At 38.3% G+C, this 18,574-nt stretch overlaps 2 protein-coding genes across 2 annotated transcripts; one reads left to right on the top strand and one right to left on the bottom strand.

The window, feature by feature from the left end:
• Window positions 1-13,600: 13,600 nt before the first annotated feature.
• On the bottom strand, window positions 13,601-15,478 carry her11 (hairy-related 11). The gene is made up of 4 exons (XM_081382089.1): window positions 15,323-15,478; window positions 15,071-15,166; window positions 14,869-14,959; window positions 13,601-14,454 (listed from the first exon to the last, which is right to left on the bottom strand). The coding sequence occupies exons 1-4, from the start codon at window positions 15,347-15,349 to the stop codon at window positions 13,862-13,864; spliced, it is 807 nt and encodes a 268-aa protein (XP_081238215.1). The 5' UTR covers window positions 15,350-15,478; the 3' UTR covers window positions 13,601-13,861.
• Window positions 15,479-17,599: 2,121 nt separating this feature from the next.
• Window positions 17,600-18,289, top strand: her5 (hairy-related 5; the record flags this gene model as incomplete). The annotated part of the gene is made up of 2 exons (XM_081382087.1): window positions 17,600-17,698; window positions 17,786-18,289. The coding sequence occupies exons 1-2, from the start codon at window positions 17,618-17,620 to the stop codon at window positions 18,287-18,289; spliced, it is 585 nt and encodes a 194-aa protein (XP_081238213.1). The 5' UTR covers window positions 17,600-17,617.
• Between the last annotated feature and the right edge of the window lie 285 nt (window positions 18,290-18,574).

The following is an 18,574-nucleotide window of genomic DNA, read 5'->3' as shown; positions in this document are numbered from 1 at the left end:
GCAGATGAATTATCCAAGCTCTCTAAAATATATTTTATAGCTTTGTTTTTATATTCATTCACATTTATTATAGCACTAAAAAGGAGTAAAAATCAGCTCAGAGGTGTGTGAAAATAAAATGAATTTTAATGCAGGCATTATTACAGCCTGGGCACCTTCACCCATTTACAGGTCTGCAATACAAATGTTTTTAGCATGAGAGACAGAACAGTCTTTGCATTGAATAAAAAACAAAAAAAAGGTCTGACAACTACATCCCTAAAATTAGATTCATGGAATGAGTGACTTCAAATATGACACCATATTTTGCACAAAAAAAGCTGAAAATTTGTGTAGCATCAAAAAAAATATAAAAATATAGGATTTTATTCTGCGAGCACTGGTCCCATGAGATTGCTTGGTGCCATGAATAGTACCAAACTACACTGATTCTGAGCTGTTTCAAAGAAAAAAAATCTTTTATCAGTCCAAAAAGCAGCTAGACTGCAGGAATGTTCTCTCACAGCCAATAATTCCAGAAAATCTAGGGCTCTGGCTTCACATGGGCCACCCTAACATGAAGAAGAGTGGCAGCTATTCAGATGTATTCCAAGCTTGATTTCTGATGTGTAAGAAGAATCAGCAGATCAAAGTAGATCTGTGTGCACATTAAGGCTTTTCAGAGGTTTTCAAGAGCTGAAGCGCTGCTTAGTCTGACATTCCCCCTGTCACCATCAAACAAAAGCATCTCTCTCTCTTGAGGAAGGGGTGTGAGCTCCAAGATGAGCTTCAGCCATGGTGACCAATCACAACAGAGTACACAATCCATCGCCTGAGGCAAGAAACAGTAAGGTTTATGTTGTCACTTTCAAGACATCATATGTTTTTCTTCTTAGTGTTTCTGCTTACATTCTTGAGCACTTGTCAAAAAAGAAAGCAGCGAGAAATTTGTATTTGCTGTAAATGTTCTCTGAAAGCATTGGCGATCATGGGAATGCATTCCTTACCAGCATTAGTCATGTATGTGCAGTTCTGTGTATGTGGTGACCATGAAGCGTTTACAAGAAAAACAAGCAGGGAATTAAACATGTAGTGATGTCTTGCTGAGAAATCCCACTCTGTCAACAAGAAACAGTTACACCATGTTCAAGAGCAGATATAGTGTTCCACCCTGCAGTCTGCTGTGTGCACCTGAGAGCTGAATAATGTCTAAATTACAACTGGAACAAAAGATTCTTTTATGCAGGGAGCACTGGGCAGAGATGACAGCTATAATATTGGCCTCAGTACATACAGGTAACATTCTAGGTAAGAGGAAATAGCCTTTTTAAGCTTGACATTGACATGCAGAACTGATAACATAGGGTTAGTGTTTGTTGTGGGATATATGCAGGGGGAAACATTAGATGACATTAATGCTGTGCTATGCAGCGTAGATAAGAAGAAGACCAGCAAACGTCTTATTTTGCGAAAGTGTACACTCCAATTGGTTGCTTTAGTTTAGACCATTAAAGGGGTCCTGAATAAAACCATTTACACTCTCAAAAATAAAGGTTCTGTGGGTGCAGTGGGTTCCACAAAACCTTTTTACTGAATAGTTCTTAAAAGAACCCTTTTTTTTTTTTTACTGTGAAGGACATTTTAAACATAGAAAACCTTTTCTGCAATGGAAAGGTCCCATGCAGGTTAAAGGTTTTTAATGGAACCACCAATGTAAATAAAGAACCTTTATTTTTAAGAGTGCACATTTTTAAGGACCGTTAAAATAATATGTGCTCTAGTATACTTTTTGTTATTTATCTTTTAGAATTTATTTAATTTTTGTTTTATTTAAAATTTTTTTTTTTAAATCTAGGGGAAAATTGAGTTGTTGTTTTTTTTTTTTTTTTGGGGGGGGGGTTATGGGCGAGGCCAAGTGTATACCGAAACTGAAAGAAGATCGAGTTCAAGTCAAGGCTGAAGTTTACATGCTTTCGAGTCCAAGACATCACAAAGACAGTGAAAATGAGTCAAAGTCCAAAACCATATTTTTATGTTTAATATACTTTCTGTCATGGACTCGGGAGCTTGTGGTCTTGGTCTTGACTTGTTCTCGACCCTCTTTTAGCCTCAGTCTTAACTCAGACTCTACCCTCTTTTAGTCTCCGTCTTGACTTGGGACTCAACCCTCTTTTAGTCTGTCTTGTCTCGGACTCAACCCTCTTTTATTCTGTCTAGACTTGTTCTCAACCCTCTTTTAGTCTCGATCTAGACTCGGGACTCAACCCTCTTTTAATCTTGGTCTGGATTTATTCTCATCCCTCTTTTAGTCTCGGTCTTGACTTGTTCTCAACACTCTTTTAGTCTCGGTCTGGACTCGGATTCATCCCTCTTTTAGTCTCAGTCTTGACTTGAACTCAACCCTCTTTTAGTCTCGGTCTTGACTTGGACTCGACCCTCTTTTAGTCTTGGTCTTGACTCGTGACTCGACCCTCTTTTAGTCTCGGTCTTGACTCTACCCTCTTTTAGTCTCGGTCTTGACTCTACCCTCTTTTAGTCTCGGTCTTGACTCTACCCTCTTTCAGTCTCGGTCTTGACTTGGACTTGACCCTCTTTTAGTCTCGGTCTTAACTTGGGACTCAACCCTCTTTTAGTCTGTCTTGTCTCGGACTCAACCCTCTTTTATTCTGTCTAGACTTGTTCTCAACCCTCTTTTATTCTCGATCTAGACTCGGGACTCAACCCTCTTTTAATCTTGGTCTGGATTTGTTCTCATCTCTCTTTTAGTCTCGGTCTTGACTTGTTCTCAACACTCTTTTAGTCTCGTCCTGGACTCGGATTCATCCCTCTTTTAGTCTCAGTCTTGACTCGAACTCAACCCTCTTTTAGTCTCGGTCTTGACTTGGACTCGACCCTCTTTTAGTCTTGGTCTTGACTCGTGACTCGACCCTCTTTTAGTCTCGGTCTTGACTCTACCCTCTTTTAGTCTCGGTCTTGACTCTACCCTCTTTCAGTCTCTGTCTTGACTTGGACTCGACCCTCTTTTAGTCTCGGTCTTGACTTGGGACTCAACCCTCTTTTAGTCTGTCTTGTCTCGGACTCAACCCTCTTTTATTCTGTCTAGACTTGTTCTCAACCCTCTTTTAGTCTCGATCTAGACTCGGACTCAACCCTCTTTTAGTCTCGGTCTTGACTTGTTCTCAACACTCTTTTAGTCTCGTCCTGGACTCGGATTCATCCCTCTTTTAGTCTCAGTCTTGACTTGAACTCAACCCTCTTTTAGTCTCGGTCTTGACTTGGACTCGACCCTCTTTTAGTCTCGGTCTTGACTCGGGACTCGACCCTCTTTTAGTCTCGGTCTTGACTCTACCCTCTTTTAGTCTCGGTCTTGACTTGGACTCGACCCTCTTTTAGTCTCGGTCTTGACTCGACCCTCTTTTAGTCTCGGTCTTGACTGGACTCGAATGAGCTGGTCTCAATGAAAACACTGCATTTAAAACAAATAAATGTAAGTTGAACAATAAATTTCTATCTAATCAAATTTGTGACACTGATCAAGAAACATTTCTGATTATTATCAATGTTGAAAACAGTTGTGCTGCTTAAACTTTTTGAGGAAACCGTGATAAATTTGTTCTGGATTCTTTGATGAAAGTTCAAAAGAACACCATTTATTTGAACATCACAAATGGCTTTACTGTCACTTTTGATCAAATTAATGTACTATTGTAGAATAAAGAAAGAAAGAAAGAAAGAAATAGTGACTCCAACCTTTTGAATGGTAGTGTAACTGAAAAAATAGAAATGTTCACAGAAAACACACTTCAAAGAGACAGAAGCTCCGGTGCTCTGTCACCAGCGAGTGCCTGCCTGTCAGCCCATGCTGCATCTCTGCCAAATCCAAGCCCTTTCAGCTGCCCCCTGCTGCCATCATCATGGTGCTGTGGGGGAAAACTAACACAAAAAAACTGATGACAAGCTCCTTTCATGACACTTATCGTTGCATTCTATCTAAAATCTAGATGAGCCAGACAAAGCACCACCAGTCCCTCTACCACAAATCAGAGCGTAATCAATCTCAGCATAAGGAGTTAGGCTCATATCACACTACCTTTATTCCTGTAAGTGAGGATCTCCGCCTGGTGGTCCACACATCTAGCCTGAATGCCGCATGATGATGCTTGTCTTTATCCCAAAGAGATATCTTGGTGTTTTAACCTTGGTTTAACAAATAGAACAAAGTCTTGCCGCAGATCCTCAGAGACACACACACTTGCACGCTACTCTTACGTCGCTGATGGATACATTGTGGTATTGGTTTCAAGATAGGACAACAAAGGCATATGTTTCATCGGCACATACGATGTCACAGAAATGCGGGCCGCGGTCAGAACAACTGAGCACCCGGCATGTGCTCTTTTTTTTGTAAATTGACTTGAAATCCAATTTCATCATTTTTTCATTCCAATGAATGACACATGAATGATGCCAAGATTAAAGTTTCTGCACCAGTCATGTCAAAACAGCCATTATTTCAGCTGACATACCAGCACATGGAAAACTTCCCACAAAGCTTTTCTTTGGTGAAACATCTCAACCTCAAACATCAAAGGAGACAGGACCGCAAAAAACAGTTGGCATGAGCCGTTTCAAAAGACGAGTGAAGCTCCATTCACACTCTTAAGACCCAGCCGCACCTTCAGTTTCATGACTAGCAATGTGAGTGTGTTCCATCTGGACCACCTGGAGGATGATTTTATATTGTTAAACAGGCTTTGAGATCTTTGTGACTCTTATACTCATGGACAAGTATCCGTGTCTGTTAAGCCTTCTCCGAAGCACAATCATCCAGCATTGACCATTGATCTCTGCGGGCTGTTAGAAGATGTGTATCGTAAACACAGAGGGCAAGATGAAGGTGACTGGGGTTGAGATGGATCACAAAGCCACCCCATGAGTTTAAAAGCTCCTCTTAGAAGGTGTTTTCCTGTCAGTTTTAATGTGGATCTGCCTGAAGGTGCTGTTTCAAGTTCATATGTAAAGCTCTCTTCAAATGGAGTGCAAGGATAGAGAGAAAATCACTCTGCATTCTGAAGCCATGACACTGTCAGGGATTTGAAATAAATAACTCGCATATTACTTTGTTTAATGATTGTCACAACATTTAAACAAAAAAAGTACATTTCTCTCCTCTTAAATCTTTAAATCATTTCTTAGAATTATCTCCCTGCATCTGATTGACATTATTAATAGGCCATGTTTTGGACATCAGAAGTAAGTATACTTCATTAAACCTTAAATGCAGTGTTTCGCCAATCATAATGTCATGTTAGGGTCTTTGACGACCCGGATCTATATCTAACACGGATGGATCTCTACCTGTCGTGATAATATACAACTCTCCAGACATTAGAGTAACAGTACATATTTTCTTACCTTTTGATTAGAAGGGTTCAGTTTGAGCAGATGTTTTATACCATCGTCACTGTTCTCGTCAGAGCTCATTTCCCAGTTCATTCAATATCTGGCTCATATTCGCCATCTCAAACATATTCTCAAAACTATAATTTTCAACATTTTCAAAATCAACATTTTGATCACTGACAGCTTCTTCACCAGATCCACCATCAAGTGACAGTGACACTAATTGATTGCGTTCAGTACTTTCTCTGCAGTAAATCTCTGAGCCATTTCAAGTTTTGCTGATGATACTTCCTATTCTTTTGTTTTCTGCCTGCGGTTACTATGAGTGAAACGTCACTTCATCATAGTGTATCAGACATTGACACTTTGTGGAATAAATGTAAATTGAAATTATTCAGTCATCAAAGATTAAATAATTGTGCAGAAAAATATACTTGCACTGTTACACACCTCGGGTCGTTGGCGAAAACATGCATTCTTTGTTAATTGTATTGTTTTTTCTTGTTATATGGTTTATAATTAATTAATTGAGGAAAACTAAGAAGGTTGATGTCTAACTTTAAAAAATGAATGAGGAGGAGGGTATGAAAGAAAATAACTAAATCACAGATGTATTCTTTTTAAAGGGCTAGTTCACCCAAAAAACGTAAAATTCTGTCATCATTTACTCACCCTCATACATTACCAAAATTGTATGACTTTCTGTCTTCTAGGAAACAAAAAAGAAGATATTTTGAAGAATGTCTGTTTTTTGTCTATACAAAGGAAGTCACCAAAACAGTTTGGTTACCAACATTCTTCAAAATATCACAGAAGAAAGAAAGTCATACAGATTTGCAATGAGAGTGAGTAAATTATGACAGAATTTTTATTTTGGCGTGAACTGTCCCTCTATAAAAAAATGTTTATAAAAAACTGCATGCCTCTGCAACCATTCCCCATATAGCTGCTGATCTCTGCACAAACAATTTGAATTGTAATGTGGTTATGATGAGCGGTATGCACTTACAATACAATGAAAGGCATTTGTTCTTGGCTCAAAGCCAGCCTGTACTTTCCAAATGTAACTATGGCACTTTCCAGATTGGATTCACTAGTACTGCTTTGGGAAACCCCGCATCCAGGCCAAAGGTTGTTTTCTCAAAGTATACAGTCTGCACAGCAAAGATGCCAGGTGTTAACTGATTGTTTTTAAATACCAGTTTCTGCTGCGCATTTCCCGTGGATGACAAACACAAGTTTGCACACAACGTAATAATAATAATAATGTGATTTAACTTTGTATGTTAAAATTTTTACATTCGAACATTTCCTGTCAGAACACTGGGAGATGATTTCAAACACACTTGCAAGATGACTAGAAAAACAGTAGCATATTTAAATTATGGAGAAAACTAATTTTTCAATGAAATCTTCTTCACCTCACATTGCTTTTCAGACCTGATCAAAACCATCTATCTCAGTATTTTTAGCTAAAATAGAAATCGCACACTATTTTTAACTGCCGCCAGCTTTTTCCAGCACTGACCTCTGAACTGTTAAGTTGTTCCTGGTTTTTAAAAAGGGTGTTAGTGACCGTAGAAGAGCGCAACCTCCTTATTGAGCTGAAGTACATCCTGACGGATTACAAGAGCTCCAGAGCAGAAGTTGTTACCCAGCATGGCTTTAGGCTACCTGGGTCATGGCCCACCCACTGCAGGGGGTGCCAGGTCAGAGGAGCCAGCCACCAGAGAGACTCCTCAGTTAACACACAACCTCAGGGCACGATAAACTCCACGTCTACCACAACTTCTGCTCATGCCACATGCCTTAACAATGCAGCTTGAAGCGATAAACATGAAAAGAGCTCCGTATTTGTGAGTTCACTACTCAAAATGGACACAATTGCACATTGTTGGTTTCAAAAGAGCTATTTATACAGTACGGGGGACTAATTGTGCTGAACATTGTGAAAGAGTTTATTTTTTAGGCATTCAGAGACAAATTATACAACAATTGACTCTCTAAATTAATAGAGCATTTGTATGGCTCCCCGATGAAAGACATTATTCAGCAGAATGAAAATGTCAAATAGTGTCTCAGCAGCACAATTGCTAGTCTCCAAAGCTATTGTTAACGCGTTTTTGTTTTGACTATCTGGGAATAGAGGAGTATATCGCATCTATTTACTCTCTGTTACAGAACCGGGGCGGTGCTCTCCACTACAGTGGCTTATAAAAACAGTTTTTGCCCACAGAACAGCTATTAAGGACTTGGGATCTGTGATAAGGACAATATTTAGCAAGACTTCCTGGCTGAAATATGATAATGAACAATGGCTAAATAGGCCTCTGTTGCAAGTTCTTAGGAGGCTGCCATGACCTAGAGCTTTCTAAATGGAGTAAATATAAACCCTAAACCAGTATTTAAACTGCAATATGCTGAAACAGAACAATGTTTGGTGTTATCACTGCTATAGTAGTCTTGGTCTCCACACCCTGTCCGGTGCGTACCTTTGGGGTGATGCACGGGCCCTGCTCCGAAGACTGCCGTGTCCTGGAAGCGTGTCCAGCTGTCCTGTCACTCTGTCAGCAATGCTGCCTCTCATGGCCCGAGATTAAACGCTCCCGATGGGGCCTCCAGGAGAAGTGGCTCACTCGCATCTTAGGACTTATGTCAAAAATGTTTCAGCCCAGGTAATTTGCTACAGTCTGCGCTCCTTTCTCTGGTAACTTCAAAAGCTCCTGTGAAGGGAAAACAGACAAATGAAAGAGGGGAAAATGGTATTTAGTTGTGAGTAGCGAAAGATTGAATTCTTGAGGTCTGGGAAGATCTCAGGAAGAGGTGTCTTCCTCCAGGTACAACAAGCCAAATCTCAATGATGCCCTTGCAATCAGTTTTAATGAAACTTTAAAGGAGTAGTTCACTTTCAAATGAAAATTAGCCCATGATTTACTCACCCCTCAAGCCATCCTAGGAGTATATGACTTTCTTCTTTCAGACAAATAGAATCGGAGAATCGTTTTGTACATAAAGCTTGGAAGAGCCAGGACATTTTTTGATATAACTCTGATTGTATTCGTCTGAAAGAAGAAAGTCATATACACCTAGGATGACTTCAGGGTGAGTAAATCATGGGGTAATTTTCATTTGAAAGTGAACCAACCCTTTAAACCAATAAGTTCAATGATATGACACAAATGTATTTATCCCATCTCAATAATTTATTCAAACATACATTAAAAATGTAATTAATACTTGCAATGACTTAGATACAGCACTTATGTGATGATCATATTTTTAATTGAAATTAATTCAAATTCACTTTTGATTTTTTTTTGGGGGGGGGGGTCATAAAGTATATATGCATACATATATATATATATATATATACACACACACACACATATATATGTATATACTGTTTATACATTTGAAGAACTTTTGTCCACAAAATCAAAGTTTTGTAGTCCAACCAACATGCAGAAAAAAAAGCATAAAACAGGAAACGATATCATAGTGAGGACCCCTGCAGACCCTCATGACTGTGTGTCAAGGTCAATAAATCAGCATGAAGCGGAAGTTGCGATAGTCTTTACTGGCCACTTTATTAGGTACACCTTGCGCCTTCAGAACTGCCATAATTCTTAGTGACACAGATTCAACAAAGTGCTGGAAACATTCCTCAGAGACTTTGTGAATTGTAGCCTTAGTTTCCTGTTCTTAGCAGACAGGAATGGCACCCGGTGTGATCTTCTTCTGCTGAAGTAGCCCATCTGCTTCAGCAGATCTTCTGCATGTCTACATGCATTTTGTGCTTTTACTGTGATGTCATCTGAGTGACAGGTTGTCCCACCTTTGCACCAGTAAACACACCATCTGAGAAGGTATATTGCACATGTAATAATGTTGTGCAAGGATAAATCATTTAAAATAAATACTGCAATATTCCATAAAAAAAAACAAGAGTTGTCAATTTTGATTTCATGGTGACTTTAAAATATCAGATAATTAAGATATCATGTGGTAAAGTTCATTCAGGTTATAAAATGCCATGTGGTGCAAAATCACTGGACAAATGACATTTTAATGTCTATCTTACTATATGAGGGCAGTTGTTATCTTCAATGCTCAGCAAATTTCTCTTTTATAAAATGTTTTTACAACCATTAATATCAATATTAACATGTTTATAGCTCCTCCTCTACTCAACTATCCATGTAAATGTTTTAAATAGACTGAGGGCAGTGATCATAACCATGGCTTAAAGACATATTTGACCTCTTTTTTTTTTTTTTTTTTTTTTTTGAGTCGCTTCTCTAATTTTAAACATAATTCCTTGCAGATCTGACATAATCTAACAAAAGTTTTTTCTCAATCTGTGGAATGAGGAAATGAAATAGACCCCTTTGCCGTATTAACCAGACCTGTCAACATTACAAGGAAGCTGAAATCATTAATGAAGACTCATTGACCTTACAGCTAAACATTAAGATTGAACTCTACAGCACGGTAAAATGACGTAAGGTTTAGAAATGAAATAATCTATTTTTCCAAGTTAGAACAGTGGATTCTGACTAAAATAACATTAATGGGACACCACTCACTGGATATCCCTAACACAAAGACATTTTGCACAAAAGTAGGGATCGGTTTTCAATGAAACTACACCATTTGTACGTGTGCGTGCCGACGAGGATGCCTGTGCTTTGAAGGACGGGGCATGTACAAGTGTGTGCACGTGTGATGAAAGTGTTTGACAGCAGCCCTGCCTCGACAAATTGCTTTTGAGATGTGCCAACACAAATGTATTTAACTCTGAGTCCAATAAACCGTGGCAAGAGCAGTGACATCTCTGTGCTGGATCCTTGTCAATGTTTTCTTTAAGTCTCTCCCTCCTTCCTTTGTGCCAGATCAGGAATGCATGTGTTGCATTCACTATTAACAAGACTAAGACTACACAGGTAACAGGATCAGCTCTAATCAGTGTGACCAGAGAAAGCTTGTGAGGGGATTTCAGGCTTTTGTACTGAAATTTGCGAGGTGATTTCTTCCCCAACACGTTTAATCGTGAATATTGAGCCAGCATTCCTCCGTCCAGGCAGGACGTCCTCTTTAATTTGCACTTCAGTCCTTTATTGCTGGTCGTCATAATGATCAAAACAAGTAGAACAACACCAACTTGCCATTATGTGCTAGCTTCTTTTACCTCACAATGAACAATGGCCATCTCATAGGTAATGGCACTGGTACAGAGAGAAGCTTCTGAATGTAAAGATGGCAGAAGCAGAGAGAGAGAGAGAGAGAGAGAGAGAGAGAGAGAGAGAGAGAGAGAGAGAGAGAGAGAGAGAGAGAGAGAGAGAGAGAGAGAGAGAAGAGAGAGAGAGGGAGAGAGAGAGAGAGAGAGAGAGAAAGAGAGAGAGAGGGAGAGAGGGAGAGAGAGAGAGAGAGAGAGAGAGAGAGAGAGAGAGAGAGAGAGAGAGAGAGAGAGAGAGAGAGAGAGAGAGAGAAGAGAGAGAGAAAGAAAATAACCATTATCCAAAGTCATGTTCTATCATGTCAGAAACTCTGTTTTCTCCAGCCAAATCCCTTGGTGCCTTGCTCAGAAAATATTCAGGCTTCGTAATGGAGATGTGAATGGCAGATAGGGAAGAGGTTACGGATTTATCCAAGACTGAAGGAGTGAGAGAAAAATTCTGACATTTATGAGAGACAGACAAGTCATGCATCTTCGGCTTACCGCCCAGGAACACCGGTAACAACACCAGGCTCTCTGTGTCCACAAGCCAGAGCTCAATTATGAACTGAATCTGTTAGTACTATCTTATGTTGCCCTCTACTGACCATAAGGCTGAAACAGTGCAACCCTCTGCAAATCTTTGGAGAGAATAATTAACTCTTGCCCATGTAAAACCACTTCATATTTTTGTCAGTATTGGGTTGAACATGGCAGATATTTTATGTCACATGTCTCAACATTATAAAAGGAACTATAAATGGAAATTCAACACAATGAATATGTTGGCAAGACACTGAGATTAATAAAATATGTTGTTTGTGGATTAGCTACAGGAGAATCGTCCAATAATGGAAATTAATGATTTTTTTTTATTTTATTTTTTTTTATGTATCAACATTAAATGCTATAATAAATATTTTCTTGCAGTCACTGACGACACCACAAGATGGCAGCAGAGTACTGTAAAGAGTAAATGTACAGAAAAAGGACATATTGTTCAATAATAATGACGCTTTTATTTTTATTTTCTATTGGTATGATATAAACTGTCTAATAATATATCCCTTTTAGAGCTTTGTGCATATTGACTGATGTAAAGTTTAAAAGTTTAACTGAGCCAAGACAATTGGCACGGTTGGCTAATATGGTTGATGATAGTACCAGCCACGATAGCCTGTGTATCCAGCTTATAATATATCAATATAGCCTACTGTTTAACTATGCCAGTGAAATCTGGAAACTTTTACCTTTCTAAATGATCCTCAATGTGGCTCGTTCCAATGAATGTCTTGTGTGCATTCTAATCATGATTATTTTCGGAGCATCACGCTTTTCGTTTGTTTTCTATGTAAACGTGCACTGACGTGTTTACGGACGCGTTGCGCTAATTGCTTCTTCTGTAGCGTCACACAAATACGGCACTTAGTTAAAAGAAAAAAGAAGTTAAAAGAAGTTCACTTTTAAAGAACATCAGTCCCCCCAAAAATAATGGGTGTCTTTGGAAATCCATCAAAGCACATCCATTCATGATTAAAGTGTTCCACGCGTCTCCGGGGGGTTAATAAAGGCTTTCTGAAGCAAAGCAATGCATTTGTGTAAGAAAAATATCCTTATTTAAAACTTTATCGACTAAAATTACTAGCTTCCGGCAGACGGCCGGAACTTCAGGGTGAGTAAATCATGGGCTAATTTTCATTTTTGGGTGAACTATCCCTTTAAGTAAATCATATTCAAAGGATTTTTTTTATATAATATATATTTTGGATTTTATGAATTGTATCTCCCAGGATACTTGGCACTATTAAAGGGACAGTTCACCCAAAAATGTAAAATAATTTAGTATTCACTCACCTTCAAGTTCTTCCAAACCTATGAGTTTCTTTCTTCTCTGAACACATGAAGATATTTTGAAGAATGCCTGTAACCAAACATTTGATATGCCCCATTGATTTCCATACTTATATTTTTCCATAATATGGAAGTCAATTGGGTTCATCAACTATCCCTTTCATCAATATTTATGTGTTTTGTGATGCAAACAATATGTAATATGCAAAATATACAACATGTATGACATGTCTAAGTGTCCTAAAATTGAGGCATATACATTTCTTGTGTTTTTACACCGCTGAACTGTCTCATCTTCAACCTTAGCTCTGGCTTGATGGCCACTGTCTTGCAGAGTTTAGCTCCAATCCTAATCAAACACACATGGCTGTAATTTCCAAGAAAATCTGAAGACTTTTAGCAGGTTTTGGTGTGTTTGATTGGGGTTGGAGCTAAACTCTGTCCTCCAGGAGCAAGGTTGGCTACCCTTGTTCAACCCTGCAAAAAAACTATCTATTTATGAAAAGATAATAATATTAGTTTAACGTGAATATTAACATTTGTGCAATTTTTAAACTCAAAAGTTTATCTCAGTATATCTTAGGGGATGCGGATGTTTCAAAATGTGCTAAATAACAGCAAGAAAAACATATGACTTATTTTTTCAGCATCTTAAGACAATGTTCACAATTAATATTACCAGTTTTATTGCTTTTTTACTGTATAAAAGTAACATTAAATTTCAACTACTTTCCAAAAAGTCAGAATGCCCAGCACCATGAGCTAATATGTTTTGGATTTAGGTTAGGCTGACAAAAGGATTACAGAAAATGTGAACCAAGTAATGTGACCCACATACTCAAAACAGAATCAACTATAATAATTACAGTTTTAGGTGAAAAAAAAAACTTTCTCCTCAATGTATATTGCCTGTTTATGGGTTAAATTATGTGTTAATTTATGTATTTATTTTATTACTTTCTTTGTTATTAAAGTACTGATGTTATATCTTCATTTAGGACCCAAATGGTTTGGCTGAATAGCTCCTCCTAAACCATATGGTCCAAAAACTGATAGTATCATGTTGTTGACCTTATAGTGTGATAGGACTGTACTTTAGCTACTAGAAAACTATTTTTATATATTTAAATAAACAAACATAATACAACAAGAACTGATGAAATTGATTTATTTCACTGCTAGATTTACAGGTACCAATGAAGACAAACATTAGATAAAACAATAAATAGTCAAGTTAAAGTACACATGTCATTGAAAACATGAAAAAGTATCTGGCGGCAAACAACCTTGTGACAAGTGACAACCCTGTGCACAAGCCACACCATATGTCCAGTAGGTCCCTCTGAGAGACCATGATCCTTTCTCCATTGGAGCAGTGCCTAAATAAAGGGAAAACCCCCAAATGGTAAGAGTTCAGCTCCATGGCCTCCATGTGGACTGGGTTGGAAGAGGAAACGGTTCCTGTCTAAGAGCCAGGACAGGTGACTGAGGTGGGGTGAAATCTCTAGCCATGTGGGGCAGAATGGGCTGAGGCACAATAACAGGTCTATGGAGTGAGAGTGGTGTTATGAGGCGAGATAATGGGTCAGGAGGAGGAGGTAAAGAACAAGATGTGAAAGGATGTGCAGGAGAATTATTGGGAGAGGAGGAGGATACGCTGGTAAAAGTGGGAGATGATGGCGGGGAACTATATTGTGATGAAGAACTGGAGGGAGAAGTCGACTGACACAAAAGTTTAGAGCCATACAAAGACGATTCAGGGTGTAAAAGAAGTTCCTGGTGGTAGTTCTGGGTTGATGGTGATAGAAGAAAGCCTGTATGGACCACTGGTTGATTTCCTGCTTTGGAAGCATCAGTTAGGTTATCATCAAGACTGATTCCTACTTTCAGAAGAACCTCCTTCTGCTTCCAATAAAAGTCATTGGCATGGACGGGGCCTGCACAAACAGACGTAGGCCTATCAGACTGATTCCGAGTGGTCTTAGAATCCATTTGATTAGACGTCACTGCAGAAAGAGAGAAGAAAATTAGACACAAATTAGCCAAATATATCTAAAATAAATAATAGCTATTAAAAGGTACACTATATACTTTTGGCCCTCTATATATGTTAAAAAACAAAACTACAGGCATGTTGTGGAAGAACGTTATTTTAGTTGTGTTTCGACTCTGTGTGACTGAGTATGAATGTGGTTCTTTCTCATAATTTAAAAAGAGAGATTATCCTACTGCTCATAAAACATTCACTAAACTCATCTACTTAGTGAATCAGGGTAAGGCAAAAACATGTTTAGAAGGATTATTAGTGTATTGACTCTTAATTATTTAAATTGTACATTTTGAACAAAAAAGTTACAGAGTGCACCTTTAAAACTTCATTCAGAGGGGTGAAGTAAAAGGTAAAAATAGTAAAAACATACCTTTTGTCTCAATCTTTCTTGTTGACTTCTTGATGTATTGAACTGCAAGGTCTAAAATCTCTGCTTTTTCCAGTTTAGGATTGTGTAAACGCTGTGGAGGGATGGAATTGAGGGAGAGGGTTTTGTCATTTTAGGGTTTTGCCAAAGAAATAAAGTGAAGCAACTGATCATTAACTGAGTTGAACCGAGGTAGTCTACTCACCGAATCTGCAGTGTTCTTGAAAAGCAGATCTCTTAACGCGTCCAGATTATGGTTGATTCGATCTCTTCTCTTCTTCTCTATCACAGGTTTTAACTTCTTAAAAGTAAAATACATTTTTTTTAATTGTTAGAATGTTTTCAATTTCCCAATGCTTTCATCAAACAACTTTTAAGATTTGTGGAATCAAATAAAAATATGCAGATTATATTAAATATAGGCTAAAAGTTAAATGTTCCTTTGAAAGAAACTTACTCTTTTGATGCCTTCTGTCTTCGCCATGTTGAGAGTTAAACAGACTGCTGTTCACGCTAATTCGAGGATGTGGGAAACTGCTGAAATCTAACCAAACGGGAATTTTAAGCCTATGGAATGGCATTTGATTGGCGGAGAGTTGGTCGTGACGTAGGCAGCGTGAGCTTTCCACCCCATTCTATCTGGCCTTTGCTAAACAATCAGTAAACAGAGGTATTATGGCAAAGTAAAACTGCATTCAATAGTAGGCTATATCTAAATATAAAAGTCTAATAGTATATTTAAAACAGTCATTAATAAATAGATTAAAGTTTTATATTGACGCATATTTAAAAAGTCTATTTTTTCTGGTAAAAAAATAAGCGTTTGCCATTTGATTGTCTACTGCAACATGCAAATGTCAGCAAATGGTTTTGAATAAGCAGCTGAGCTCAATGCTTGAAAGGATAACACATATGGACAAATGGCATCTGTCCTGAGATGTTGGTGATTAAAGTAAGCTACATAACATTTTTGTCAGTAGGCATTCAAAAATTTTAATTTCAAAGTGATGCAATGTGAAAACCTGCAGGGGTAAAAGCACCATAACTTTTTTTTAAACCATTTTGAGTTGAACTACTGATACAGAAAATTGAGTTGAATCTTACAGAAATTAGCCTACTTAATTGTTGACAAATTGGCTGAAAACAAAGATTCAGGCATATGTCCTTATTGAAACATTTTAATCGTGTTTCGACAAATGGTTTTAGTTAAGAAAATACTCAAAATAAAAAAATAGAATGCATTTTGGAGTCGCGCGCCAAAGCGAGATTAGCTCGTGGCCATCAGTGAAAAGTACACGCGCATCCTGCTTTATGTTGAAATGGGGGATGTGAGGAGGTGTGATGCCCTGGCTTTTAGAGCAAATCTGTTAAGTGTGTTGTATGGGAGTGTTTTGATAGAAGTGTGAGCGATTAGGCCAACCATTATTGTCCCACACTTAGCCCTACTTTGGAATGGATCACCAGTAGCCTAATGGCGCGGTTGTTTTTGAAACTTTCTGAGATTTATGTAACGGCCTAATTTCAGAGAATACAATGGTTATTTAATTGTAATTTTGACGTGTTTTGTTGTTGCAGTTTTGTTTGTTTTTTAGTTGTTGTTTTTTTTTAACTTGGTAATCGGCACGTCCACAATTTAGCCTATAGAATTTGATAATACAGTCACTTCCAATTAGCTTTCATTCGTCAAACAGGAGAATTATTTGTGCACACACGAGAAGACCTCACACACATCAAAAGAACAGGAAAAACACCACTTTCAATTGAAGCCACATTCGAGCGCCTCAACCAAACCAAAAGCACGTCTTCCTTTGTTACGCATCGGTGTATAGAGATAGCCTACACATGAAAAAGCAGCCTAGTGATTGTAACCCAACAGAAATACGTTACTTAATTTTCATTGTGAGATTAAACCTAAAAAATTATTGGATTTTGCAAGGCAATATGCCTATCCAACATTCATAAGGGTAGAAAATTATGCGAGGTAGAGTAGTTTGTTTATATTTAGGCTATAGGCATTCACACATTTATCGTAGGCTACAAGCAATAGAAACAGTACAATTTGCAGTGATATACTTTTCCAAATGGCTAAACTGCACCTTTTATTATCTATCGATAATCAAACTATTTGAAATTCCAACAGGTATAATAGTCGCCTTTTAGTGGTTCTTTTAAATATAACGCATATGAATGGCTCAAACCTTCTTTGATAATCTTTGGCAATACTTTAACTGAAGCCATCGTTTAAACATCCCAGTGGGGGTCTTAATGGGTCATTATTGGCTCTTACTTCACAATCGACATTATCTACAGGCATTGTCTCTTTCATCAGTGCGCATGTGAATATTAATGAGGGGGTTTGCTGAGGGACGCACGCGATTGGTCCGTCTTCTTTTGTTATTCATTATGAGGAGAGTAGGCGTGTAGTAGCCTACGGACTGTACCATAAATCATGTGAACTCCAAAATGATGCTCATAATCTCAGTTTAGAAGGAATTTGGTGAATCGCCAGAATGAGCAAACAAGCTGTTGACATATCGGAACAAAAAGACTCGAGACGGGTAAAAACTTATTTTAATATAGGCCTATTTGTTAATTCTAATTAATTCTAATTCACATACAACATTTTACACATATTCCATTCGATATTGGGCTATTTTGATATGGAGACTTGTTCATGTTAAGGCTGCTAAGAATGATATTTGACCATATAATAATATTCAAACTACTATTGTTACAGGTCCCAAAACCTCTCATGGAGAAAAGGAGGAGAGATCGCATTAATCAAAGCCTAGAAACTTTGAGAATGCTATTATTCGAGAATACACACAATGAGGTAAGTTATTTTATTTTTTAAAGACTCTATTTATTGTATCCTGCCCTTATGTCTTTATCTGACCGCGTTTTGTCTAACTTTTAATAGAAGCTAAAAAACCCTAAAGTGGAAAAGGCTGAAATCCTGGAAAGTGTTGTGCACTTCCTAAAAGCTGAACAAGGATCAGAGAATGACCCTTTTCAAATCACTAGAGGAAAAAGGGCACGCGCAGAGGAGTATGATGAGGACCTGAGCTCACCTTGCAAACGTCAGAGCTACAGTAATGGAATGAGGACATGTCTCTTACGAGTCAGCCATTTTATTGCTAGCAAGAGCCATGAGTATGGGCAGGAAGTGGAAAAAACATGTGGAAACCTTCACAAATCACATGCAATGCTACTTTCTGCACCACCCCACAGAGAGACTCCGGTGCATCCCTATGAGGATCCATCACTGCCAGCACAGCAACATCTCACTCATGCCCAACTGAGCAATTCTTGCACACCATCTGGTTGTGCAAAGCTTGCACAAAGAACTGTCCTGTCTGCTCCCACCATGACTTCAAGTCCCAAGCAACCTGTGCTCTGTGACTCCATCTGGAGACCTTGGTAGAAGATCATGTCCTAAGTTCCTGCATAGCTCCCCAAAGACTGGAACGGCCTAGAGCGATTCGTCTCTGACGATTCAGCAGTTTGGGAACAACTCTGGGACAATAGACTATGTGAATGTGTAAATTTTCAGCATGTGTAAATATGTGGATTTTGTACAGTAGATGCCAAAGATTTATTTTGTTATAAAAAGGCACTGACAAATCTGTGCCTGTATAGTGTGTTTGGTGATATTACAGACAAAGAAGATACACACACTTGTTTTGAGATGTATATATTTCTTAGTTGG

The sequence above is a fragment of the Scardinius erythrophthalmus genome (genome assembly GCF_964197995.2).
Source record: "Scardinius erythrophthalmus genome assembly, chromosome: 13".
NCBI classification, from domain to species: Eukaryota; Metazoa; Chordata; class Actinopteri; order Cypriniformes; family Leuciscidae; genus Scardinius; species Scardinius erythrophthalmus.
Note: the sequence above shows the minus strand (reverse complement) of the source record. Positions and strands in the feature narration are given on the sequence as shown.

What these genes read in the sequence shown, in the direction of transcription:
- her11 (XM_081382089.1), bottom strand. Translation starts at nt 15,349, where the DNA reads ATGGCGAAGACAGAAGGCATCAAAAGA. An exon ending in AGACAGAAGGCATCAAAAGA is followed by an intron (nt 15,167 to 15,322) that starts GTAAGTTTCTTT and finishes TTTACTTTTAAG; the next exon opens with AAGTTAAAACCTGTGATAGA. An exon ending in TCAAGAACACTGCAGATTCG is followed by an intron (nt 14,960 to 15,070) that starts GTGAGTAGACTA and finishes ATCCCTCCACAG; the next exon opens with CGTTTACACAATCCTAAACT.